At 45.2% G+C, this 27,546-nt stretch overlaps 1 protein-coding gene across 4 annotated transcripts; it reads right to left on the bottom strand.

The window, feature by feature from the left end:
* Positions 1 to 1,482: 1,482 nt before the first annotated feature.
* On the bottom strand, positions 1,483 to 26,494 carry AKTIP (AKT interacting protein). 4 transcript variants are annotated; one of them, XM_075008597.1, is made up of 10 exons: positions 26,179 to 26,494; positions 22,834 to 22,944; positions 19,081 to 19,286; positions 16,416 to 16,480; positions 16,240 to 16,340; positions 15,134 to 15,222; positions 14,958 to 15,056; positions 14,560 to 14,667; positions 8,838 to 8,898; positions 1,483 to 2,419 (listed from the first exon to the last, which is right to left on the bottom strand). In XM_075008597.1, the coding sequence occupies exons 2-10, from the start codon at positions 22,873 to 22,875 to the stop codon at positions 2,312 to 2,314; spliced, it is 879 nt and encodes a 292-aa protein (XP_074864698.1). In that variant the 5' UTR covers positions 22,876 to 22,944; positions 26,179 to 26,494; the 3' UTR covers positions 1,483 to 2,311. The 4 variants fall into 4 exon arrangements, with proteins under 4 accessions (XP_074864698.1, XP_074864695.1, XP_074864697.1 ...); XM_075008594.1 differs by having other exon boundaries at positions 1,484 to 2,422; positions 26,179 to 26,491; XM_075008596.1 differs by having other exon boundaries at positions 1,484 to 2,422; positions 26,249 to 26,271.
* Between the last annotated feature and the right edge of the window lie 1,052 nt (positions 26,495 to 27,546).

The following is a 27,546-nucleotide window of genomic DNA, read 5'->3' as shown; positions in this document are numbered from 1 at the left end:
ACATTAAACAGGTCTTGAGGTAGTCTCACACTGTATTTGCCACCTAACTACTAAGACAAAAAAACATCAACACATCTGTCAGAGTTAACATTACATTGGTATGGAAAAAGCACTTCTATTAGATACATTCCTATTGAAGCAACTCTACAAAGTCATTGTGTATTCTCCCTCATTAGAGCTCTAAACCAGAAATGGGGAATAATTTTTGATGGGGGGGGGCACTCCAAGATTTGAGTGGGTATTCAAGGGCCACACTTCTTTCTATGGAGGAGGTGTGGGGTCTGGGACACAAGTGCAGAAGGGAGATCAGGGTAAGGAACTGGGGTGCAGGAAAGGGTGTGCTATCTAAGGGAGTCCAGGTGGAAGAAGGCCTTGTATCTAGACAGGGTGTCAGGGTGCAACAAAAATAAAGGTTATGGGTGCAGGAGAGAATTCTGGACTGAAGGGGGGGTAGGAGCAGGTGCAGGGTCTGGAAGTGAATTGGGGAGTGATGCTAGGACATGGGCTGTGGCCAGGAGGCACTTACCTAAGCAGCTCCTGGCCAGCAGCATTCAGAGGCAGGCTTCCCTGCCTGCCAGCAGCACCAGGCCATTGCACTGTACCCAGCAAAATCTCTCAGCTCCCATTGGCCCACTTCCAGTCAACAGGAACTGAGAGATTTTACTGAAAGGGTGGGGACAGCCTGTGAATCTGTCCAATGGGAGCTGAGAGATTTTGCTGGGGGTAGCACCCAAAACTCTCCCCCGTTGCAGTCCTAGGAGCCAGCTGGGGGCCGAATTAAGAAGCTTTGGGGCTACATTTGACTTGTGGGTCGTATCTTACCTACCCTGCTCTACATCAAGATGTTATCTTTCAAAAAAGGAGTAATGGTCTCATTTAAACAGGCATTAATTTGGGTAAGTCTTATGGCCTGTGTGATGCAAGAGGCTATGCATTTCCTAATCACAATAGCCCCTTCTTGCTTTGATCTCTAAATCTAGTGTAGCACTAGTAGTGTACAATTTGTAATGTCTTTTTAAACTGTTACCTTGCTTTTAAACAAGTATTTGGGTTTTTTTTAGAATGAGAACCTATTTAGCCAAATTTAAAAACCAAACAGTTCTATAGGACTTGGTGAGCCACTACCTGTATGTAACCTGATAACATGCTTTGTTTAAAACCATTACAATGAAAAATTGAGAGTGGGTTCTCCAAAAACATGAGCCACAGGAGTACTGGCTGTGGAGTTTAGAAGCTGGACCTGAAGCAGATTCCCTATTGTATGAGAAAGGTTAAGACTACTTCACATTAGAGGGCTAGTGTCTTATGTAAACTCCCATTTGAAATATGTTTATGTGTACATGTGCGCAAGACTAAGGATTCCTTTTACTACCCTGCACAAAGCACGTAAGAGACTAATGTACAAAGAGCATCTCGACAATACACAGATTTCTTCATACCAACTACTTAAAGATCTAAGGTTAATGTGTAAGAAAAAGGAACAAATGAAGCAAGGTTAACTTTTTTTTTTTTTTATTTTTTAAGATGTCACCATTAACACACATTAGTCAAACTAGCCAGTAATCCCTGCAGTCCTTAACACATACCAAGTCTAACATCCTGAAATATTTTATTAGATCAAAACCACCAATAAAAAGTTCTGATATTTAGTGTTTATGTAATAAAAGCCTAGTAAACCTAACACACCTCTCTCAACTTGTCAGACTAATGTGTGCTTTAGTGACAACATTCATTTGCAAGTCAGTAATACATCACATGCTGAGTACCAATTCCCAGCTCTACCTTTCTTGAAAGTGCTAGTTGTAGTCACTGAGCCCACTATTTACAATTTAAAATCCTAATATATTTACAATAGAAACCAATGTATTTAAACCTTTAAATATAGGGTTTAATTCTGCTATATTAGTTTATAGGAACACAGCTTACCTCTGGCATCAGTTTTTCCTGCTAATACTTCTGCCAGTTCCTTAAGATTCAAAATTGCTATTCCTGAAAGGAAAATAAAAGCTTAAAACAAACCCTCCAGGAATTTTAGAGCCCTGGGGGATACAATCTTAAGCAGTCTTCATTAATAAAAGATACTGCACTGTTTACAGATACTACCAACCTCCAGGCTGCTGTTAAAACTAATGCGCATGTAAAACACTGAGAAGAGTCCACAAAATCCATTCAGCAGGTTTACTTGAGTCACTGCTATCGTTCAGCTTTTACTAATCCAAGGTCAAGAAGAAAACTGCCAGTTTGCTGTTTCTCCCTCCATTACATTCCCTCCACCCACAGAAAGTGTTTTGTGCATCATGGTCCAGAAGAATTAGGTAGGCATGGTCTTCTCTTCTTTGCTGAATGGCTGCACTGAACCAGGCTTCACCCACGACAACCCCGAGACCTGCATGCTTTTGCAGTGCTGATCTTCTGGCTTCTTCTAGGCAGAACAAACTTAGAGTCAAAACCCACCAAGAAGTGTTTAAAAAAGTATTTAGTTGGTTTTTGTTAGGGTTTGGTTTTTTGTTTTTTTTTTAAAATACTTGGCAGATATTTCTACCCAGCCCTGCCTCTCAAACAGGCATACTATTATATATGCACTCTCTGAAAGCTGGATACTATTTAACATATGTTGATAGCCTAGCAATTCTAAAAGCGCCCATGCATTACTAAAGGAGTTTTTTAAACAATGTGTGTGTTCTGTTGAGGCCCATTCCCAACACCCAATCATAACATTTGCTACTTTCCCTACTAACGTTATTACAGTAAAATGTACAGTCAATTCCATTTCAATTTAAGAGATGGCCTTCTTCCTGTTAATGTAACTCTGACTTCAAGTTGGTCCTATTATAAATATATTCCACGCAATGTAGTGGTACTACTGTGTAGGATCCAGGTTTTGAAGATGGAAGCAGCTATGCTGAGGACTTTTCGATACCACAATACCCTAGTGCAAGAGGCAGAGGGCATCCTCCCAAACAGAGAGGATTCCAGCATCCACAGTATATAATCGTAACCCCAAAAGTGATATGGAATGCCAATATTGTAGGTAGGATCCTCCACCTGATGAGCATTACAAGAACATTTAACTATAGTGAACAACATGCACCACTCCAAAACTTTAACCAACTAGTAAGCTAAATGTAGAAGAGAGAAGGAGCAAGCAGAAGAAAGGATTAGACTTGGGGAAGAAGGCAGAATAGTAGTAAGTTGCAGCCGGCAATAGGCAAGGGGCTAAGACATCTTCTGAAGATTGCATATTCACATTGCCAGATGCTCAAGGATCATAAGAGAATTCAGGTTCCAGATTTCTATAAAAAACAGCACCATCTTACTATCCATCACATTACTGTTGGTTGTATAGTCGATTCTTCTTTAGCTTTTAGCACTGAGGGCCCTGTGTGTACATCCACTTTATCATGTTCAGACAATGCACCAGTTCTTCAGAATGACAAAACGGCGGGGGTGGGGGGGGGGGGGGGAGAGGAACGACGTTCCTGCTCCTGTCAGAGGCGGCAATCGCATTAACCTGAGACACACACGCAACTTGGTTGTGCGTTTGTTGGGGGTTTACCATATGCAGTCCAGGACATGGATAAGACTTACAGACTCTCTCAAGTTAATGGGTCAAGGGGTGGCGGAAATGACACTGAAAAGTCAGCCTTCACAGCTCTTTTTTGCTATTCACATAAAAAAAAACCCCACAACTAAATACAATTACTAAGGTTTCTATAAAAAGCCCACTCTGACAAGACTGGAAGGAGGCATCAAACAACTGCTGGAAATCCAGGCTTCCATTTAAAAAGAATGTACAAGCTCACTCTGCTTGCTGCAGGCAGACTTCCAGATGTAATCCAGTTACTAGAGGCTTGTTACGAACTTCAGACAAGGCCCTGGTTTACCCTACTCCTCCATCCCAAGCTTCCCTAGGCAGTCTTCCCTTCCTGCAAGTCTCAGTCATTCCATGGCATAAGACTTACTCTCTGGTTGCATTTACACCATGAGCTAAAAATCAAACTAAAATCAATTTCGTAACACTGGGTTTTATCAATTCAATTTTGAGCATCCTTACATTCCCACATGCTCCCCACAAAATCAACTTATTGCTTCCACACACAAGTAGCTTAAATCAATTGCTGCAGCAGTGTATTGTGGGAACCTATTCCACAGTTCCCTGAGCTCCACAGCTTTCTGGCCATTTTCACTGGTGTAGCATGGGGAAGAAAAGATGCCCTGCAAATGGCTGTGGGTACCTGATAACATCTTCCCACATTTCATTTTCCTCATTCCCCTTCTGTGTTAAAAAAAAAAAAAAAGAGTGTCCCTTTTTCCAGGCAGGGTCTGCCTTGCCTGTATAAGAAATGCACTTTTTATAACGGAGCGGAGGGGAGGGGTAGTAAAGCACTTAGGAAATGTTAGAAAGAAAGACTTCAGGGTTCCCAACCGACAGGTTTTCAAAACCAGATGCAACAAAAATCACTGGATCATTGTAGGCTTGGATCTGGATTTAGACCTCCTGGCAAAGAGGATCCTCAGATCAATAATTTTGTCTCAAAGGCCCAAGAGCCAGCCCGGGGCACCAAGAGGTGAGTCCCCCCCTGGACTGGGACGAAGGTGCAGATCCTCCTGGATCCCAAGGTGAAGTGCTGTAATGCCCAAGCTTATGCCAGGTGGCTACCACCCTGGAGGAACTGGGCCATCCCCCGCTACAGCATGGAGGAAATCCAGGTGAAGGAGGTCCAGCAGTGCCTTGCCCAGGATGCTGGCCAACACTCCAGGCGGGGCAGGACCCACCATCTGCATCTGGATTTAGACCTCCTGGCAAAGACCACCCTCAGAACAAACATACATGTCAGGTGCAAATTCTTAAGTAGACACAAGCACTACACTGAAAATGCCATGGATCACTGAATCAGTTTGGTTGCTCGCTCATACTCACCACCTGCTCCTATTTGCAGGGGGCGCAGGCTTGGATCTAGTTCTCTAGACCTCCTGGCAAAGGAGACCCTCAGAACAAGAATTTTTATCCTTGCGCCCACTCCAAAACCTGGAACATACGTGTAAGTAGTGGACAAGCACAACACTGAAAATGCAATGGATCATCAAATCAGTTATGGCTCAGTTGGTTGCTACAAGCCTTACTCGGAGAACTGTGGTAATTGTACAGCTACTACGTTGCATTCAATGGCCTTTGGATCAAGCCCATAAAAAAAAACTGCTCCGGTGCCCCAGGATACCCTGTCCTCAGTAATCAGTGCTCTGTGGTGCTTGCCTCTGCCCCTCCTTAAAGCTGCTGGGAACCCATGAAACCTTGTGGCAGGACGCACCACCTGTCCCTATGCTAAGTGGGCCCAGAGGAAAGTCTTGGATCTGTATTTAGACTTCCTGACAAAGGCGATCCTCAGGACAATAATTTCTATCTTTGCATCCAAATCCATAATCTAGAAATGCACATCTAAGTATCCATGGGTGTTACACTGAAGGTCCATCTGATCAACTTTGCATGGTACTTTCTGTGCCTTCAGATAACAGGAAGCCAGGGGTTAAATACAGAGAGGGAGCCTGACCAACAGCTGCCACGTTGGAATGAGTATAACTCAAATCCTTCAATGACGATCCATTGGAGGTCCCAGCCCCTGCCTCCGAGTGCTTGATGCTCTGCTGCCCCGACCTCCAACTGCATCAGCCATCAGAGACTTTCCCTGGGCAGCTGCCAGCCCCTGAAAATCGTGGCTGCAAATGGAGACTTCCCCCAGATGGCTAAAAGACACCTGACTACAGCCAGACCAGAAAATCATGACCATCCAGGGAGACCTACCACCTGCCCCTATTACCAGTGTACCTAGGCTTGGATCTAGGTTTGGACCCAGCAAAGAGGACCCTCAGAATAAGAATTTTCATCACTGCAAGCCTTACTTCAAGAACTGTGGTAATTGTATAGAGCTACTGCATTGCCTTCACTAGCCTTTATGAAAAGACCCCCAACTACAGCTAACCCCCAAAAATCATGCCTGCTGAGGGAGACTTCACCCAAGCAGCTAATACACCCCAACTATCGCCAGCCCTTTGGCTAAAGCCCACACAAGAATTTCCTCTGAGAGGACAGTCACTCTAGTGGCAAAGTATTTTCTTCTGTTGCCTGAGAATCGTGGCTGCCCAGGGAGACTTCCCCTGGTCGGCTACAGGGCCCTCACTGCACACAAGCTGCCTGGCACCTTATGCAGCATGTCCTTTTATTAGTTCAGGGTCAAGCCACGTGATGCGGCTGGGTGCGGAAAAGTTCCAGACTGCATGGCGCCTCTGGGGGGAGGGGATGTGGGGAGGCAGGACAACATGTAAACGGACGAAAAGAAGTTTCTCATCCCATCATACAAGCACGACCCCCACCCACAGCCTAGCTGCCACATGGTCTGGGGGTGGTGGGGGAGGGGCATGTAGTGGTTGGCACCAGGCAGCACAGGGAAAAAAGGCAGCTAGCAGAGGTAGACACAGAACCAGACCGCAAAGCTGCACTAAACAGCAAAGAAAGAAAGACTTTTCACCCTCTCGTGACCCTACAACCATGGGCTTCCAGGTGCCAAATTGAAATGGTCTTCCTGTTGCCTAATTCCTCCGCACCTGAGAGCAGTGAAGATGGAAAAGGCCAGAGCAGAGAACTGTGGGGCACATATGGGATGTCTCTGGAAGCTAATGAATTCCATTTAAAGAGAAGGCGCTTCCTCAATACCCTTAATTTGGAATTTTAAATTTGAACTAAACACTACGACCGCCAGGTTACTACGATATTAGAATACCAATATTATGTTATTGTAGTGCACCATGAATCAACCTAATGGAATTTACAGTGAAAAAAGGCACTTGGTAAAATCGGGTGAAATGACTCAAATCACTATTATCTCATAGCGTAGACACAGCCTGGGTCTCAGGAGAGAGATTAGGACATGAACAAGGGGTGGAGGGGGAGAAGAGTCAAACCCGAGAACTATAATGCATTTTTCAAGTTACCCTTCTACAGACTCAGAACCCCCAGAAGAGCGAGAACACTACCATGTTGCATGGAGAGCCAGCCTGTCATGTGAGGCCTGAGAGAGCTTCTGTTTAGACCAGAGAACACAAGCAAAGAGGTCAGACTTTATGCAGAGAGAGGCAAATCTAAGCCTGCTGAAGAAGCAGCAAGGCCTGCCATTAGAGGCATTTCAGAAGAAAACCAGTCAGCAGCTGATGGTCAGCCATCCTACAATTCTGCAGTGTCTCAGCCAGGCAAGGGTACCACCAGCACAGGAACTTCATGCCCTGTAGGTAGATGAAGTCTGCAGTGCTGCACTTCAGAATGCTGTGTCAGTCTTTCACAGCTTCCAGTCACAGGATGAGAGTCAGTTTAAAACCCACTTCTGATTGAGAAGGGACAGTGTGGAGTTTTTACAGGGAGGAGAAGAGCCCCACTAGAGGTTCCCTTCTTGGGGCAGAGACCAGTCCTCACAGCGAATAAAAACCAAAAAAAATGAGAAAACGCTTTCTCCATTTGCTGCCTCTCTCAATGAGGTCTTCTCATGCCAAAAAGCTATCAGTTTAGCTACCTCTAATCTCCAAAGTCCAGAGATTATCCACTAGTTCATCTAGATGGGCAAGTGTACAGCGTAGCATGGTATGAGTCCAAAACTCCCTGACTTCACAGATATCACAACAGTAACATACCTGCGCAACTGTGTGGTATAAGGAGTGACAGCAGCATCCCTAGGAACTAGGGAACACCACGTCTTATGGGTTACAAAATCTAAACCAACTATGATGCTGAAAATTGTTGAGCAAAGTTATATCCAATTAAAAACAACAAGAAGTCCTGTGACACCTTATAGACTAACAGATATTTTGGAGCATAAGCTTTTGTGGGCAAAGACCACTTCAAAGTGGCTTTTTGCCCACGAAAGCTTATGCTCCAAAATATCCGTTAGTCTACAAGGTGCTACAGGACTTCTCGTTGTTTTTGAAGACACAGACTAACACGGCTACCTGTTGGTTACCTTCAGTGTTAGGGAAGGGTTATTTGCAATTTTGTTGAACTGACATTTCTCATGTGAACAGCAGAACCATCCAAATAGTTTTAGTAAAGCACTTTCCTCCTTCTAACAGGTGTCTTACACGCAACACAATCAGAAAGTTCTAGAGTTCTGACTCATTTGTCATTAGGTAAAACAAGTCTCCTCAAAGGAAGAAAGTGACTGTGTTGATGCCAACTAGTCACATGTGCCAGGTGAAAGGAGCACCATGCTAAACATATCCAATCTGGGAAAGGCTAGTAGACAACAGTTAGGATGTGGCCACACTAGCCCCTCCTTTCAGAAGGGCTATGGTAATGTAGCAATTCAGAATATGCTAATGGATGTGCTGTCATGGGAAGAATGGGCTTCCCATGACTACTGGCAGTTTTGAAGCATGTGGGGCTGCCACTATGCTAATGAGGTGTTGCATATTCATGGTAGTGCCTCATTAGCATATTCTAAAGTGCCACATTACCATAGCCCTTCTGAAAGGGGGAGCTAGTGTGGCCACAGCCTTAGTGTTAGTAATTAACAGTCACTTCTATTCCTTGGCACCTTTTAGAAATGAAAAAAGGATCTTTAAACAGTGTTATCATACAATCAAGATTATTCTGGAAGAAAACTGCTAGGTGCTCCACGCTTTTAAGACATTTAATTAGCTGTCCAACTTCTGACACACAACTAAGTCATATAGGGGCCTGTAGAATTTTATATAGGATACTAGCTCTTTGCAAAATAAAGACCACCACTAGCTCTACAGTGCCAATACACGGAGTGTTACTATAGTATAAATAGAGATAAATTTGGTCTACATACTTTCTGAGTCAACATCTTCTCTCTAGCTTCATCATGTATAGCTGGATTCCATGGAGTAAAACTATAGGAGAAAGCAGAAGTGTTATGAACTTTATTTTGCTTAACTTCCCTCACACAGCTACCCACTTCAGAAAATTACAGCAATGAGAGTGGGGCAATTTCTAATTTTACTCAGAGCTTTCACTGAGCTCTAAAACCTTTTGATTTCCCCACCAACAGCATCAAGAGAAAGATATCTAATCCACTAAGTGATCCCGATTTCACTGAACAGATACATGTTAGATGTCAAGCACCCAAGTACTCATTTCAGCTGATGCCAACACCAAAAACTAGGAATTCACCACCACATGCTAAATACACTCGTGACTAGTTGACAGTTCTACGTCCTAAAACCAAAGCTAAGTTTCAGAGAACTATATTGCCACTGCAACAGTTCAAGCTATAAGCATGCAAGTTCAGCTTGTAACTGTTTGAAGATGCCCCCAATAGGCTCCTGCCTCTAGTGGCAACAGACACCCAGTGGTGTGTGGTCAGAGGTAGTTTTATTACTGTTTCAAAGCAGTCTCTCTCCAGCTTGGATGGCTGAGAGTTATCCACTGCCTTTGAAAATACCTGAGATATGCAGCAATGAAGTTATTGTGAGGGATGTTGGTATACAGAGCAGTGATATACATGATGCTCACCTTGTTCGCTGGGAGCTCCCTTCATGAGAGAGCTGCTAGCTGGTCAGGCCTGGCTCAAAGCCTTGCCTCCAGTCTAATCAGCCCTTGAAGGCTCACCTGGCAAGGAACTCCCCCAATTCACACCTTGCAAACTGCTCTTCTCTGCACAGCACAAGCTCAGGCACCCAGGCAGCTGATCAAGCTGCAGACAGACATTCACCCACCAGCTCACCACACAGCCCCCCAAATCCCACACTCACCCAAGCTCCTCTAGGACACTTTGCCCAGAGGCAAACTCCCTTCCCTGTTAGCTGCTGCCCCCCTGTTCACTGGGAGCTCCCTGAGCAGCGAACAGGGGGCAGCAGCTAACAGGGAAGGGAGTTTGCCTCTGGGAGTTCACTGAGGGAGGAGCCCCGTGTTTGTTGTCCTTTTCAGGTATGGTGTTCCACCTGTGCCCTGCAAGGCAGCACTACCAGGAAAAGGAGTCTCTGAAGAGAAGAGCCTGAAGAGCGATGGGGGAAGGTGGACCTGGGGGCACTGAGAGCAGCTGGGGGGAGAGGGGCCAGTGCAGTGAAGAGGGTGGACATGGGAGCAGATGGGGGTAGTGGGTTGGGGAGGGTCCTATGATGATGGTAGCTGGGGGGGAGGGGCGGTGAAAGGTGGGGAGGAGGGTCCTGGGGATATGAGGTCATTGCTCTGCAGGGAGCTGTGGTGACAGAGAGGTATGAAGTAGTGGGATCCTTAACCACATTCTCCACACCCCACTGCCTTGTGGGTTATCTGGGAAGGAGAAAGGCTAAGGGAGTAAACCCTGACAGAAAATCCAGAGTGGAGTCCAAAGGCAGTTTGGTGTCAACTTCTGGCACTGCCCCGGCAACTCCTGCAGCTGAGCTGGTACCAGACGTGGAGGTTAACCTCTCCTTTGGACTATATTAGTAAAGCCGAGAAGGGGACACTGGTGTCTGGGCAGCCCAGAGTCTCCATAATAAGTGCCCAAGCTCACACCCGGAGAGGTACTCCAGCATCGCTGAACAGCGCTGCATCAACACGGGAGGCAACAGATACCGGTTACAAGCTCTTGCTCGATTGGCGTAGAGAACGAGCGCCAGGGGTTGCCTTCGACAGTGGGAGAGATCCTCGCATCTCACTGGACAGTCACCGCCTGCCTCAAGCTGGGCAGCCCCCAGCCAATAGGGTTCTGTCCCGCCACAGTTCACCTGCCTCGCTGGGTGCATGAGGCTTACGGTTCCTGAACCTGACAAGTGACTGAAATTGGGCACCAGGCAAACCAATAAGAAAATCAACAAGAAATGAGAAACATCAACAATTTAAGCTTGCTTGCTGGAATGTGCGGACCATGCTGACCGGCTTGACTGAAGATCTTCAGGCCATCAGTGACACCCGAAAGACCACTGTCATCAACAAGGAACTGAAGAGTCTCCGAGTTGATATCGCTGCACTGCAAGAGACGCGACTCGCAGATTCGGGATCTCTAAAGGAAAAGGACTACACCTTTTTCTGGCAGAGTAAAGCCCAGGAAGAACCCAGAGAGCATGGTGTTGGCTTTGCTGTCAGAAACACCCTTCTACAAATGGTTGATTTAGTCATGGGCGGATCAGAAAGACTTCTTCAGATCACGCTTCAAACTTGCGTCGGTCCCATCCACCTGATCAGCACTTATGCTCCAACCCTGTACATCACACCAGAAGTAAAAGACAAGTTCTATGACGTGCTTAGCGCTGCTGTAGCGCAAATACCTGCTCATGAACAACTGTACATCTTGGGTGACTTCAATACAAGAGTTGGAGCTGATTGGGCCTCATGGCCTTCCTGCTTAGGACACTTCAGTGTAGGGAAAAAATGAATGACAATGGACAGCATCTCCTTGAACTGTGCACGTACCACAATCTGTGCATCACCAACACATTCTTCCAAACGAAGCCACAGCACAGAGTGTCGTGGAGACACCCACGCTCGAAGCACTGGCATCAACTAGATGTGGTCATCGCTAGGCGTAACCACCTCAGAAACATCCTTCTGACACACAGCTATCATAGTGCTGACTGTGATACAAATCACTCACTAGTGTGCTCCAAGCTCAAGCTGAGACCCAAGAAGCTGTACAGCTCTAAACCTGCTGGAAGGCCCCGCATTGAGGCCAGAAAGACGGCAAACTCGGAGAAAGCTGAAAAGTTCAGAGACACCCTCCAGGAAAATCTGCGCAGCAGCCCTGGGGGCACCGATGCGACATCCAAATGGCAACGTCTGAGGGATACAGTTTACAACACAGCCTTGTCGGTGGTTGGAAGAAGAGCTAGAAACACGAACAATGAATGATTCCAGTCATTGAAAAGCACGCTGCACTCCTGGAGTACAAACGCTCACCGAGCCAGAGTACCCAGCAAGCACTTAGAGAGACCAAAAGAACAGTACAGCAGACAGCCAGGCACTGTGCCAACAACCACTGGCTCCAGCTATGCAGCAGCATCCAGACCTGTGCCGACTTTGGTAATCTCAGAGGAGTGTATGAGGGTATGAGGAAGGCATTAGGACCCACCCAGAACAAGATGGCACCTCTGAAATCCAAATCCGGTGAAGTCATTGCTGACAAAGCCAAAACAGATGGAGCACTGGGTTGAGCACTACTCCGAACTGTACTCACACGAGAACGTTGTGGTTGATGCAGCCCTCGATGCCGTCGAGCTCCTACCAGTAATGGACGAACTGGATCAAGAACCGACTGTGGATGAACTGAAGAGAGCCATCGACAGCATTGCAGCAGGAAAGGCCCCTGGTCAGGATTTCATACCACCAGAGGTAATCAAATGTACTGCGGACACACTCCTGGAACCCCTACATGAGCTACTGTGCCTGTGCTGGAAAGAGGGTGAGGTTCCACAGGATATGCACGACGCTAACATTGTATAAGAACAAAGGAGACAGAAGCGACTGCAACAACTACCGTGGAATCTCCCTCCTAAGCGTCACTGGTAAACTGTTCGCTCGCGTCATCCTTGGCAGACTCCAGAAGATTGCTGAGAGGGCGTACCCCGAATCGCAGTGCGGATTCCGCGCAGAGAGGTCTACCGTTGACATGGTCTTCTCTCTAAGGCAGCTGCAGGAGAAGTGCAGGGAGCAGAGAAAGCCACTCTACATAGCCTTCATCGACCTGACCAAGGCCTTTGACTTGGTCAGCAGGGATGGTCTGTTCAAACTGCTCCACAAGATAGGCTGTCCTCCACGGTTACTCAAGATGATCCAGTCGTTCCACGAAGACATGAGAGGAACCATCCAATATGACGGCGCATTGTCAGATGCTTTCAGAATCAGGAGCAGCATCAAACAAGGATGCGTGCATGCTCTGACATTGTTCGGGATCTTCTTTGCACTCCTCCTGAAGAAGATCCAAAGGCATGCAACAGAGGGCATCTTGCTGCACACAAGATCTGATGGGAAACTGTTTAACCTTGCAAGGCTGAAAGCTAAGTCTAAGGTGCGAGAAGTCCTCATCAGAGACATGCTGTTCGCAGACGATGCTGCTGTAGTGTCTCTCACAGAAGACCAGCTTCAAAAACTGCTGGATCAGTTCTCCAAAGCATGCAAGGACTTTGGGCTTACCATCAGCCTAAAGAAGACAAACGTACTCGGTCAGGATGTTGCTGAATCCCTATCAATCAGCATTGACAACTATACGTTAGAGGTCGTCCACGAGTTCGTTTACCTCGGGTCCACCATCACTGACACCCTGTCATTGGACACTGAGCTAAATAGGAGGATTGGAAAAGCAGCCACTACTCTGTCCAGACTCAGCAAGAGTGTGTGGAACAACAACAAGCTGTACACTCACACCAAAATGCAAGTCTACACAGCCTGCATCCTCAGCACCCTCCTTTATGGCAGCGAGACTTGGACCCTGTATGCCCGCCAGGAAAAGAGGCTGAACGTCTTCCACTTGCACTGCCTCAGGAGCATCCTTGGAATATCATGGAAGGACAGAGTGACCACCACTGCCGTCCTCGAGCAAGCTGGAATCCCAACCATGCACACCCTCCTCAGGCAGCGTCGACTCCGCTGGCTTGGCCACATCCACAGGATGAATGATGGAAGGATTCCAAAAGACATCCTGTACGGTGAGCTAGCCTCTGGCAAAAGACCTCCCGGACGCCCCCAGTTGCGCTACAAAGATGTCTGCAAGAGAGACCTCAGAGAGGTAGACATCGAGCTGGACAACTGGGAAGAACTAGCAGATGACCACAGCAGATGGAGGCAGGGGTTACACAAGGGCCTTCAGAAGATGATGAAGATCAGACAGCTAGCAGAGGAGAAGCGAGCGCACAAAAAGGACTTGCCAGACACCCACTACATCTGCAAGAGATGCAGCAAGGACTGTCACTCTCATGTGGGTCTTCATAGTCACAACAGACGCTGTAAATGAAGTCCTCAATTGAAATTTTAAAGGGCGCAATCCATAGTCTATGCAGACTGAAGGATGCCTACTACTACTACTATACGTGATGGCAAGGATGGTGTTCTGAGCGAAGCTGTTAATGTTGGAGTTTTGTGGAGGAAGTCAATTGTGTCCTGGAACAAACTGTGTTCTCGTTCCCTCTCCCTTTCTCTCTCGCTCCCTCTCCCCACGTCCTCCCAGCCCCTCCCCTCCCGCCACTTTTATTTCTCCTTTCGCGCCCTAACACTGGCAAGGCATTAAAGGACCACGTCACCTTAAATAGTTTCTTGAAATGCTTTAACTACTTATGCTATACAATCTGTTCATTTAGCCGTGACAAGCTGAATACCTGTCTCAGTCCTTAAGAGCTCTGTGGAAATTTGGCCTAATAAAGAAAGATACTTCATCCATCCTATCACCATTGTGAGAGTCTACTCTGATTTAAATGTATATAGAGTGATTTTTGTGAAGGAGGAGAAGAAAGGAACTGTTAGGGTCATCAGATCAAAGTGACACCCATACTATAACTTGGCATGAAAAAAAAATATACTATGCATGCTTGAATGTGAACAGCAGAACACATGGAACTATGTATAATGCATAGGCTACTTACCTAATTGCATAGGGATCTTCTATTTTAGGCTCATCAAATAAGTGACTGCTGCATAGTCTGATGCTGTCTATCACCTTACTTTTGAACAGCTGAATATCTTTTTCATATCTGTAGGAGAAAAATTCCTTAAAAACTTCACCATATGAAATTAACAAGTTGTAAATTAATCTTGCCTCTTCAGTGTGATGTGGTAGGCTGGGGTATTTTTAAAGTTTGTTCAGATAGCTGATGCTACATACCATAAACCAGTGTTAAAAATTAACAAACAGTAAATTTAGCTATTTAATCTAGACTGTGGCATAAGTATTGTGTCTGTAAGCAATGAATTCAACACACTACATGAAAACAGAATATGATGTTCAAAATACAAAGCAGAAAAAGTTTAGAATGACACCTACAGCACTGCAGCTTCTGGATTCAAAGGAATGCTTGTATCAATCTTGTAGAAGACTCTGCGAGCATACATTAGCACTTGCCATATGTGATTATGGTTTCGCCTAGGAAGAGAGTAGTTAGTTAGTGAGGAATTTAAGTACAGCTTTTCTCTTTTAGACACCAGTACATTAGCACTCACCTCCATTTTGCAAATGCTCTTTTCACATCTAACTCCCCTGAGACGGGATCTACTAGTGGGTGGAAGACTGGCTGATCGAACACTAAGCGCTGTATTAAAGATAAAAGTTCAAAATTGCTTTAGTGAAATTCCTCAAGCCTATGGTTGATTTTGATTTATGAAAAACACTCGGATGTGCTCTTACAGTTTTTAAGACACTGTTAATGGGTGCCCAAGTTCTTAGGAGGACCTCCACTACTTCTGTTAGAAGCAACCCCTTGCATTGCTTGAATTGAGGAAGAAAATCGGTTTTACTTTGTACACTTGACAGCAATGTGTCTGGCCAGTTCACTGCTTCCTCTTTAAAGTTAGTTAGTTAGTTAGTTCCCCTACTATTTGTGTTAGTATCTATAGCAAGAGGGTACTTTTAACATGAAAAAAATTTTAAACCCCAAAACTGGCAGAGAGGCATAGAAACACGTGCAGAATTAATGACTTTCAATCTTTTTGAAAATCACTTCTCACTGATACTGTCCCTTTAAAAAGCATTTAAGTTAGTTTACTTGACAGCTTTAAAAAGTGTTTCCTTCAGGAGTTTGTGGCTGTAAAGTTTGGTCATCATCAAAGAAATTACAAAAGCCTGGCTGAGCCCATCTTCACTGTGCTCTGGAAGCAATGATGTTGATGGAGGCAGCCAATTTCATAAACAAGATTATTCTGCTGTCAGTCCAAAAAACAAAAAAAAAAAAGTTTCCTCTTATGAAACTATTGAGACAAAGTAGCAGGTAACTCCATTTCCACCCTCCCCCAGGTTAAGAGTCAAGAAAATATTTTAAGCACTCAGATACTCCTTTAAGGGGAACTATGATTCAGGAATCTGATAATTACAGTTACCACCATGCAGGTCCTCTAGCAGGACTGGTAGAGCCAGAAAGTCAACCTCACGTTACTACTGAATACCAAGATGATCCTCTGCCAACAGTAGGTGTTGTAAGCCAGTCAGAAGCATGTTCTTAGTCTTCGCTAACCAATGAACAAAGCCAATTCCAGGAACTGAATAAATGCTATTCTCCAACCTGATACAAGGAATGAAGCCCTCAAATTGTTTTGATAACTTCAGCACTTACTGGGCAGTCACCATCCGGGTAATTATCAGGGATGTAGACTGTAAATTTGAACACACCATCCTGGTAGAGGCCATGTCTTATGAATATTACTCCAAACCACACTGTAAAAGAAGAGTTTCGTGAGTTAGTGTGAAATATCTTCTTCATGAAAAGATAAGAACTACTCCTGAACTTACTTAATGCGGATCGGTAAGATGGCTGCACATAGACTCCTGGCAACTTCTGCTTTACAACCAAGGTGCTGTAATAATAATAATTCAGTCATTTAAGACAAAGAACTATATGAGGTCCACATTAGCACATGCACACAGCAGAAGACTTCTCAGTACTCAAGAAAGGTCACTGCTATGCTGCCAATACCTCAACACGGAACTCTAAGTTATTTTCCCTCCAGTCACAAAAGTGGATGTGTTCACATGGGGGTGGGGTAAGGACTAAAGAATCTCCTTCTCCCACCTCATTTAGAGAGATACTGACAAAATTCTTATCCCTCTTGTTCCAAAATTACTGGAAATTAAACATAGGGAGGGAAAATATATTACTGAAAAATAAATATAGCCAGTCAGGACTGGGTCAAGTCATTTTTACTCTCCTCCTGTACAGTGGTTCTCATTTGTGTGGGTCTTACACAGTAATGGATGAGACACATTTTAAAGACAAGAAAATGCACAAAACAATCTGGCAGAGGGATCTGGGACAGTGGTATTGAATGAAAAAAAAAGAACCACAAGCAGTTAATATTAGCCAAAACTTTAACTGTAAATTTAAGCAATGCTTCTCGACAGAAATCATGGTAACTATTATTGGTCATGGGGAAGGTAGCATGGCAACAAGATAGGGGAGGCAAATGAAAGAAAATATTTTAGACAAGGCCTCGAGTACCAGGAGCACTAGGTGAGGATGGATCACCAAATTCAAGACCAGGGAAAAAAAAAAAAAAGTGCAACTTATGACCTGAGTTTTGATGCCTGTTTTTCCCCCGCTTCCCACTCCCCAGTCACTTGACACTTGTTACACAAGTTTAATCTGAGCCCTCTTTCACGTAACAGAAGTTACTAATTTCATGATTTTAAACCATTTGTGTCCAAAGGATTACAACTGACTTCTCCCCTTGTCTTCCTCTCTACTGTTTTTATTCTTTAATGCACAAGAGCACAACATTTTTTTTGTTCCCAGAAAGTGGAAACAAAAAAAAAAAAAAAATTAATGCTTTTCCAATAAGGGGTTATAAATACTACACAGAATTTTGCCAAATCATTCACTCAAAGTGAACGTTTAACACAATGTTCAGTTGAAGTAACTTACAACTAGGCTTCTCTAATTAGTTGGCATACACACAAGTCTGCTTTAAGCTGAATACATCAGGCCAAAAATGACTAGTGAACAACTGTCTCTGGCTATACCAGCATCAAAATTAGATGACATCATTTGTTATGGCATCCCTTTTAAAAAACACACATGGTACTAGTGCATTCCAATGAGACTAATTTCCATAATGCCATCAGCAATTGCTTAGCAAAAGGAGACCATTGTTCTCTGCCACACCCATGATCTGGCATCTTAAATTGATTTGTGTGTGTCAAACTCAGATTGGCTTAAGATTAACTAGAGCCCCACATAAAAAAATGTATGTAAACTTTCTACACAGCACTAAAATATTGAGTTTTCCTCTTAAATAGAAAGAGTATTTCAAAATTAACACTGCATCAGAGCTCAAAGGAATCAATTCAGGAATCTGCTACATAGCTGAGAATTCAAAGAAATTATACAACCAAATAGAAAATTTTTTTTTACACAAATGTGCTTTTTATGCTTTCTTGTGCATTCATAATCTTTGACTTATTCACAGAGCACTGGTCCAGAGCATTTTCTAGTGGCTCACAGAACAAACACCAGCCACTTTTAATTGGCTCCTCCCCTTAAAAATATCATGGTAAAATTCATTAGAGGATGGCTAAGTATTACTTTCCTAATATTGAACTCCCAAGTGAGCAGACACTTTAGTTGCTGCATAATTGATCACACGACTGAGGAACAATCCACAGCACAAGAAAGTCTGAAAATCCTTGATTAGGGCAACCACATCAGCCAAAAGGAAACCAAACTAACCCAAGAGACCCTCCCTATGCAGGGCTGGCCCCAGCTGTTTGTCTGAGCCTACCAATATCCCACATGGAGCTAGCCCAAGCCACAGAGCTGAGCCTCACTACCACTGCTTGCTCAAACCCTGTCTGCCCTTTGCCCCAGCCACCCACACTGTTGCTTGCTTCCCCCCACAATGACTCTGCATCCCTCTTTTACCAAGAACTGGACATTTGCCCTATTTGTTTTTGGCAATTGATCAAAATATAACTAATAAAAAATGGATTGTTCAATGAAAACAGAAGGTATGGTTACCCCACCCTTGACATAGCCCCACATTCGCCAATGATGAGATTAGGAAGGTAGTGTATCTTCCTGCTGGACGTTCATTAGTTTTTAGTTAATGATCCTTTTAAAAAAAAAAAGTGTACTTCCTTCCTAAAAACAGTGTACCTTTTTAATCTTATGAGGATGTCTTGCACTCAAGATAGTTATATTTGAATTTTAAGTTTTCTGTGTACAGGAGGACCATCTAAAGCTATAACCAAAACCAAACTGCAAAGCGTAACTAACTCTCCAAGATAACAAACTATAGTAATTTTGCAAGATTTAGCATTTAAATGAGAACTCTGGGTATTGTTTTAGAAGTCCCACAGAAGAACTATTATTAAAGCTACCCCTGCAATTGCACTGAAATTTTCTGAGAAGAAACCCAGTGAGCTAAAAGGTAAAAACATTTTAAACTTAAAAGCAACATACAATTCTGCCAGGAGAGAGTATTCCAAGTAGAAAGGCCCATAAGATGCATGTGTTCCATTTGTAGACTGGGAAGAAGGGGCAGGAGAAGCAGGCTTGGTCATTGGCACAGCATTTTTTGGAATAGAAGGCAACTGTTTCTTTGTTGAGGCACGTGGAGGACTGATTTTCATCTCTCCAGATAGAATTTTTTCTTCTGTTTCAGGTCTCTGTTAAACACATATTAAATACAAATACTACATGTTGAACCTCTAGTCCAGCACACTGTCTTCCAGCAACATCCATAATGCAGCATGTTTTTAATTAACCTTATCACTTATGTGATATTTATCATAGGTGTGGCCAAGCTTCCTGTGGTCCCACAAAGTCTGTTCACAGCCACCAGTCCTGGCTCTAAGCATTCTATGCTGTTATTCAGCTGTAATTTACCCTAAATGTCTTCTAAGAGCCCAGTAAGCAGTGGAGGTGTTGGTAATGCTGCTAGACTATATTGACCTCCCATGGTCTGGCAAATTCTCTCATCTGACACTCGTTGGGTCCCAACAGTGCTGGACTAGAAGAGGTTCAACCTGTATGCATATTAGCCTTTCAAGTTCATATTTTCCAAACACACTTAATTTAGGCTGTAAGCTAAAACTTCAATTACATACCAATAAAGTTTAGGGTTAAAAGATTTTACCTTATTATAGCCATGGGCACCTCACACCGTACTTCTTTACAGAGCTTCTTCATGAGGGGGGACAGACTGAAATCTGAGACACTTACTTTCTAGCAGGTGGTAAAACTGTAAATTAAACTAAACTATGCCTCATTGCTTTAAAACATTGCACTAGGTAGCCTGGGCTGCCTGTAGTACATCAGCCATCAACACAAGACATTCAAAAAATTTACATAAGGACAGCTGTAATTACTTCCCACAATTAACCACATAAAGACCGTCATGGTTTCTGTTTTGCCAAGGACATAATCACTACCACTGCTCTTACGTCGTCAAAAAGCCTGAAAAACTATTCACTTTACATATAGGAGAAAAAGTTTTAGTTCAGTTGCTAGGCTAAGATATAGACTTCTGGATAACTGGGTGGAATTTACAGTTTTAGTAATGGAAAGTTACCATGAGGCTGTGTGGTGTCATCTGTAACATGTCTGAAAATTGACCTGACAGCTTCCACATCATGACCACCAGTACCACAACTTCTTCCAAAATTATTTGCAGTGGTGGAAGACTGAATAGGCCTTAAAGACTGCCCTTTTAGTTGTGTTGTCACCTGATAAGTAATGGCGACATACTGGACGGACTCTGCCATGCACTCTTGAGCACATGCAGAATTCATTTCCCCTGCAAATTTCTTCACTTCTCTGCAGAAGTCTGGCTTCCGACATGGAAGCTCCAAGAGAGGTCAGATTCCTTCCTCCCCTGTATTAGAGGTGTCATTTTGGAGGCCTGGAGAAGTCAGCAGACAAGTAAATTACCATTGGGCAAGGCCATGCGGGCCGGTGGCTTCTACCCCATGCCAGGCAAAGCTGCTAATCCCAGCTGAGCTGGGGAGGACAGGACTTCCTCTTCCCCTCCAAGGAATAGCCAGGGCTAGGTCTAACCCCAGGAAGTACCACAGTGCACACTTTTACACTGCTCCCTATCCGCATGGCTCCTTAGCTGCGGGAGCAGATGGGTCACTGTACAGAGAGCTATTCTCTGATCCACCCAATTCTACCACACCCACATCTAGACCCTTCCCCCCCCCATCAAGACCCACTCCTCTAGGAACTGGGTCCCTCCTCCACCCCTGAGCCCTACTCCCTCTGCATATACACCCATGTTCTCCTTTACAGAGTCCCATTCCCCCTGCCAGGGACCCCACAGCAAGCCACCCAAACCCAGATTGCTACCCACACAACCCTCACCCATCCCTTCTTGGCTCCTGGCAAACTGAGCCTACCTGCCTACACCTAGATCAGGGTCAAGGCTCAATATGTGCATGAGACTGTCCCTCTCACTGGTTATCCTAGTGTGCTTAACATGGAGAGGCAGAGCCCAAGGGTGTTCCTGAGGCAGATCCATCCCTTGTTCTGTGTCAGTTGCAGCCTCACTGCTGAATCTGTGGGGAGTAGCGGGTGGGGGAACAGGCTTGGGTGTAAGGCAATCTCCATGCAGCCACTGCCCCATGCTCTCCATTGCCATGCTGAAACCTTCACATTTCTTTATTCACAAATAAAATATGCAGAATTTATTTTTGGCACAGAATTCCCTCAGGAGTATCTGTAAGTTGTTAATGTCTATGTGGCACTTTCTGAGGGAAAAGAATGCTTCAGACTGGTACTGAACCTCTCAGTTTATTATCCATTTGAGTAATATATGGATGTTTTGCCTACCTTGCTTAGAACTAGCACTCGACACAGTAGTGTTCTCACAACTAGGGAAGAACATGGAGAGGACAATGCCACACCTCAATAAACTACTTCAAACAAGACTTTCTGGAAATGTGAGCTGTTTCACTAATTTTAAGAGAGCACATTTACTGTAGCTAATTCAAATGTTCAAGATACAAGAAAGAATTCTACATATTTCCCCCAACAGAGCTGCATATAAAGTAGATTTAAAGGGAACCACCACCTGTAAAGAGACAGCATAGCAAAAGAGACACAGCATGGCTCTACACTCAAATATACCCACTCAAGTGCCCAACTTTAAGGTATTTAAATAGACAAAGTCCTAACTGAATGCTAGAGAGAGAGTGTTCGAGACAGTGTTCATTTTTGATTTGCAAAAATGGTGATCAAGATGTACCGAACCTACAAGGCAATCCATTGTTTTGCTATTTTCCAGTACTAGTTGCAGGGGTGGGGAGGAGGACCTCAGAATGAGAGAGAGAGCCATACTGAAGAGCACATCAGACTCTCTCTCAAAGAGCTGAGAGCAAAAAACACGTTTTAAAAGTCTGCCCTTTCAGAAGCCTGCAATTTGTGCTCATAATTTAGGTCAGACAGATACAGAAGTCTCAGGTAAGTACCAAATATCTAGTTAAAACAGCGTAAAAATCTGGCCCAGAGTATCATAACTGCAAGAACCTTAAATGTGGATCTGACTTTCAAAGTAGTTCAAGTTACCAACATTCACCTCTTGATGAGCTGGTCATAGATTTCGGTTCCCCATGAAAAGATACCTTATACTTAGGTAAACATTGCAATATAATACTGCAAATTAGAGGGTTCAGTTTTATCCAGGGGTCAGCAAACTTTCCAAGGTGGAGTGCTGAAATTTGACCTTTAGACCTCTATGAATGGTGACGGTATTATAATCACTAACAGTCCTACTTACAACAGCTTCATTAATAAATAAAGATGCAGAGCTTTACCGTTTAAGTGGTGCTTGGTAGCATTTGCTGGTCTTTTGTTAATCCACAGGCTTTGGGGAGGAGGAGCAGGGCTGAGCTCCTGCCTCACGGGCCGATGAAAATCAGCTCATGTGTTGCTCTTGGAACCTGTGCCGGGGATAGGGTGGTTGCTGACCCCTGATAAACTGCCTTCTGTTTACCTCATGGCTGTCTAGGTGAGACTCAAGAGTTCCACAGCACTTCAGTAACACTATCTTGTCAAAAATTCCTTTTGAAGATGGATCCTGAGACTTAATTCTAAGTCACTTTAGGCAGTTACTTTATATTTTGATAAATGTAAATTTCTTTTTGATAATGTGCAGTACAGTTTGATAAGAGATGAACAATTAACAATCCATATAATGTTTATTAAAATATCCACCTTGCGTGAGGAACTTGTAGACATGCTCCAGAAAGGGTTCATAACGTGTATCCTAAGAGCTGCAAATGATTTCTCCAGACCTTCTCCTTCACTTTGATGTCAGGTTCTATCCTATTTAAAAAAGAAAGAACACATACCACCATACAGAATTAGAGGTTAGAATTCTAAATTAGCTTACTAGTAAGCCAATATTACCTCATTTATTCTGAACGTCTGAAAAAGAAGTTTGTATGATAGTAGTACTCAACCTCAGCTAGCCCAAAAGTTCTCCAAGACATTTCAAAACAATCAAAGATCAACAGAAATCTATCACCTTCCTGCCATCCTCTCTGCATTTCCATCAGCACTCTCCACTTTTATAACGATGCCACGGGAAGGGCCTGAAACTTTTCAATGTGGAATGAAAGAAAACTAATTGTAGGCTAGCTTAGTTAAGTCCAAGTGTCGATGGCACTCTAAGGGCTTGTCTACACTACCTCCCTACTTCAAAGGGACGATGGTAAGTAGGGTGTCCGGAGATTACTAATGAAGTGCTGCGCTGCATAGGCAGCACTTCATTAAGCTAATTCTCCTCTGTGGTAACTTCAAAATGCCAGCTCATGTTTAGCCAAAAATTTTGAGGAGTAAAGGGACTTCGAAGTTGCCCAGGCACTTCGAAGTACCGGTGGGTGAGCTGCAGCTACACACAAGCTGGCACTTTGAAATTTAACACTTTGAAGATGCCACGGAGGAGAATTAGCTTAATGAAGTGCTGCATATGCAGCACAGCACTTCATTAATAATCTCCCAACACCCTACTTACCATCCTCCCTGCAAAGTAGGAAGGTAGTGTAGACAAACCCTAAGAGCATATTTTGTAGCTTGGGCAAAATTTTTTCACCTCTGGTTCTAATCAGCTGATTCTACAAGACTTTCTACCTTTTAAAAGTATTACTTTGCAAATTCTCTGCCATTGTCAATGAAGGAATTGAGCTTGCTGAGCTCTCATCACCAGTGTTTTTTTTTTTTCATATGCATTAAAACACAGCCAGGAACAGAAAGTCACAGAATATAGAAGCTTCTCTGTAGCTCTGGGCTTAGTATGGTTGGCTTTCCTAATAGTGAGATAGCTACCGCTACTGAAATACTTTGAGACTTACCATTGCTCCCTAACTCTAGTGCTCCCCTGCCCCTCTATTCTTTTGCACCATTTTATCTCCTTGAAGGAGATTTTCGCTATTGTTTGTCTGAAGCAGGTCTTTTCTTTTGTTCCCTGCACACACACCCTCTAGTTGTAGTAACAAGTCTTTTGGCATGCAGTGTAATTGTAGCTCTGTCAGTCCCACAGTATTAGACAAAAAAGTTGGGAGAGGTAATATTTTTATTGGACCTACTGCTGTTGGTGAGAAACACATGCTCAGGGTGGTTCAAAAACTTGTCTCCATCACCAACAAATGCTGGACCAATAAAATATATTACCTCACCCACCTTGTTGTTTGTATCTGGAACAGTTTGTTTTATATAACTTCCTTATAAAGCTGTAGGATAATGATCCATTAGTCAATTTACCATTAGCACCTGGTCTACTTTCTTTATATCTTTTATAATAATTACCAGAGCCTAGTCTCAGCCAAGAGCAATAGTCCTATTATTATTTCAACCATACTTTGATTCCATTCAGCCAGGCAAGCTAGAAAATAATGCTCCTTTAAGCTTAAAGCAGTACTTGTAAAAATGTGAAATTTCACAGAAGATTCTGCCTAAGTCAGTCTTCTGTTTAAAAAAAGAAGTAACTGATAAACTCAAACTAGATATGGATTTAACTGTGTAGTTATAACCCAGGCACAGCCTTAGGGCAAGGTGAGCAAGGCAGTTCCCTTGGCCCTGTGCTCCAGTTGATGATATCATCCATTGCCTGGGCCCCTCTGTCAGTGTGCCACCTTGGGCCTCGCACACACTTTGGCCAAGCCCATCCTTGAACTCAAGTCCTCAATTGAGAGTCTCTCTCAAACTTCATCCCCTCATTTTCAAGCCATCCATTCACCCAGACTACGACTTTGCAGTCACATCCTTATGAATTCATTCTCCTGCAGACCTCTCCAGACCTTACCAGACACAGTCAAGTCTCAAAATACAGGGACTAAGCACTACCGTTTTCTCTCCCTTCCCCCTCAAACACACACTCCAAACCTCACTAATACTCAGCATCTCTAAGACCACCTTGCGAATATAGCACTACCACAAGAAACACCAATTGAACAGGACCAGGGAGACATCTCCAACCTGCCAAGCTTGTCTCCAAATGCAGCTCCTCAAGGAAGCATCATGGCCACACCTTTATCCCTAGTGACCACCTGTCCCGTTTTCAGCAGGACAGTCCATATTTGGGATGCCAAAAAGGTGCCCTGACTTATTGCATAAAAGGCACCAACTGTCCCGTATTTTCTGCACAGGCACAGCTGCCTGCTGGAGAGCACATACCGTATGCCAGTACATGCACCCCGCAACAGAGGCTGGGGAAAGGTGGGGGGAGTGACCCAGCTGCTGCACCCAGCTGCTTCTCCAAGGTTCAGGGAAGGGGGGGGAAGTGCTCCCCCATCCCATACGTGGCCATGGGAGAGCTGAGCACCCCACCTTTATGCCAAGGCCTCCCAGTGACTGCAGTTGTCACATGCCATCCCCCTGTCACACTTCACCTGTATTCACTGCACTAGACTAGCCCACACGCTCCCCGACCCCGAGCCGGCCTGAGGAGTGTCGCCCCGATGCACAGGGAGCAAAACACAAGCGTGCATGTGCAGAGAGGGCGGCAGCGGGCTCTCCCCACAAAGGGGCCAGGCTCGCCGCACTGGAACCCGGGGCGCGCTGGGGCGGGGGGTGGTGCGGGTGGCGCCGACAGGACGCTGAAAGCGAAGGAGTGAGAACTTAACGGGAAATACGGTAACGTCAACTGACTTGGACTCACCCATCCCAACTCAGATCTCAGTCTCACATCCCCGTCCCGCGACGCCCACCACACCTGAGAGAAGAACAGCCGCAAACTGTTCTGGGGGAGGGGAGCAACTGAGGCAGCACGCCACGACCCCCGTCCCAAGTCCCGCCCCATACCGGCCGGGGCGGCGCCCAACCCCTCCCACCGCAAGCACAGCCTCCCAGTCACCGTACCCGCGGCAGCCCCACGGCCTCCACTTCCCTCCTCCCACAACCAACGCCCAGGCGTCCCACTCCCTAACGCGTTCGCCTTCCTGCGCAGACTGTCTCTGCCCGGCCACCGTTGTTATGCTATTTAAAATGGCTGGGGGGTTCCTCGTTCTTTCCCACCACCTGCGGGGCTGCAGCGGTGGCGACCTCTAAAGCCCCACTCACCCGCACTAGTTCCTCAGACACTTCAACACAAGCGCGACCAAATCGCCGCCAGCCGGCGCTCCCAGTTCACCTCCTTTTCTCTCCAGTCCGCAACCTCTTCAACGCCCGCCCCCAGCAGCAATATCCGGCCGGCCTCAGACGCGCAGTTGCCACAGATTCAGCCAATTACAGAGCGACTTTCCCGGTCACTGCTGTGACTGCCGCTGGGTGACTGCCCCACTAGCCAATCAAAACCTCCGCTGGTCCTGTGACGCACGAATGCCGGCCGCACCTGTTAGCAAGGTGCGCTGCCCGTCGCTGCGAGGATAATGACGGTTGGCTAGACGACTTGGGCGGCTTTTGTGGGAATATAGAGGACTAGAATTGGGCATTGTTGCGCTTCTGACAGCGATTGGCCCACAAAGATGTCACTCCGCAGAGGCGGGCTAAACCGATAGCTGAATTTCAATTGGCTGACAGGCGCCCCTCTGGGCGGCGGGGTATGGCGGGGATTGGCTAGTAGAATTGTCTCTTGCTGAAAGGGAAGCGATAGGGAGGTGAGGCGGACGCTGTTGGGGACTGAGGCGCTGTGGACGTTGCACCTGCCTTACCCGCTCGCTTTGGCAGTCAGCTTCCTAACCACCCGCCGCGCCGCCTTTGGCTCCTGCCCTCCGCACGCATTTCGAGCGGCGGCAGCAGCAAGGCGGGACTCGCAACTCCTGTTAGGTTTCACGTGAGAGCTGCCGCCGAGGTCGGAGCGGTTGCCAAGGTCCCTGACCGGAGGCCATGGCTGGGTCACGTGGTCATGGGCTTTTCTGAGCAGCTGAGTGGTTGGTAGCGCATAGGAGCAATTTCTAAATCTCTTCCTGACAACCAGCGCAAACCAGTGTCCAATACGTGAGGGCCAATGAGCGACAGAAAACGAGCAAAACATGACTAAATCTCGACAGAATCGGCTCTCTCCGTTTTTTTTCTGATCTCCGTACAGTAGAATTACAAAAGGGATGTGCTACAGCTAAAGCCATTTGTCAAGGTTGGAAAAATGACAACTAAATCCACGTCATCATGAAGTATGCAAATTGAATGGCAAATCAATAAGCCCAGATTTTAAGGTCACTGCCGTATCACCACCTTTATAGATATGGAGATACACCACATCTTTTAGAACTTGAAGGGACCTCAGGAGGTCATCAAGTCCAGTCACCTGCTCTCTTGGCAGGACCAAGCACCATCCCTTTTTTCCCTGCCCCCAGATCCCTAAATGGCCCCCTCAACGATTGAACTCACCAGCAGACCAATGCTCAAACCACTGAGTTATCCATCCCCCACAGTATCATGCCTTGGTCATTTCTTGCTTTTATAATGATAACTTTATCTTCTGTGCTCACC

This window comes from Carettochelys insculpta, chromosome 14, assembly GCF_033958435.1.
Source record: "Carettochelys insculpta isolate YL-2023 chromosome 14, ASM3395843v1, whole genome shotgun sequence".
Classification (NCBI taxonomy): Eukaryota; Metazoa; Chordata; order Testudines; family Carettochelyidae; genus Carettochelys; species Carettochelys insculpta.
Note: the sequence above shows the minus strand (reverse complement) of the source record. Positions and strands in the feature narration are given on the sequence as shown.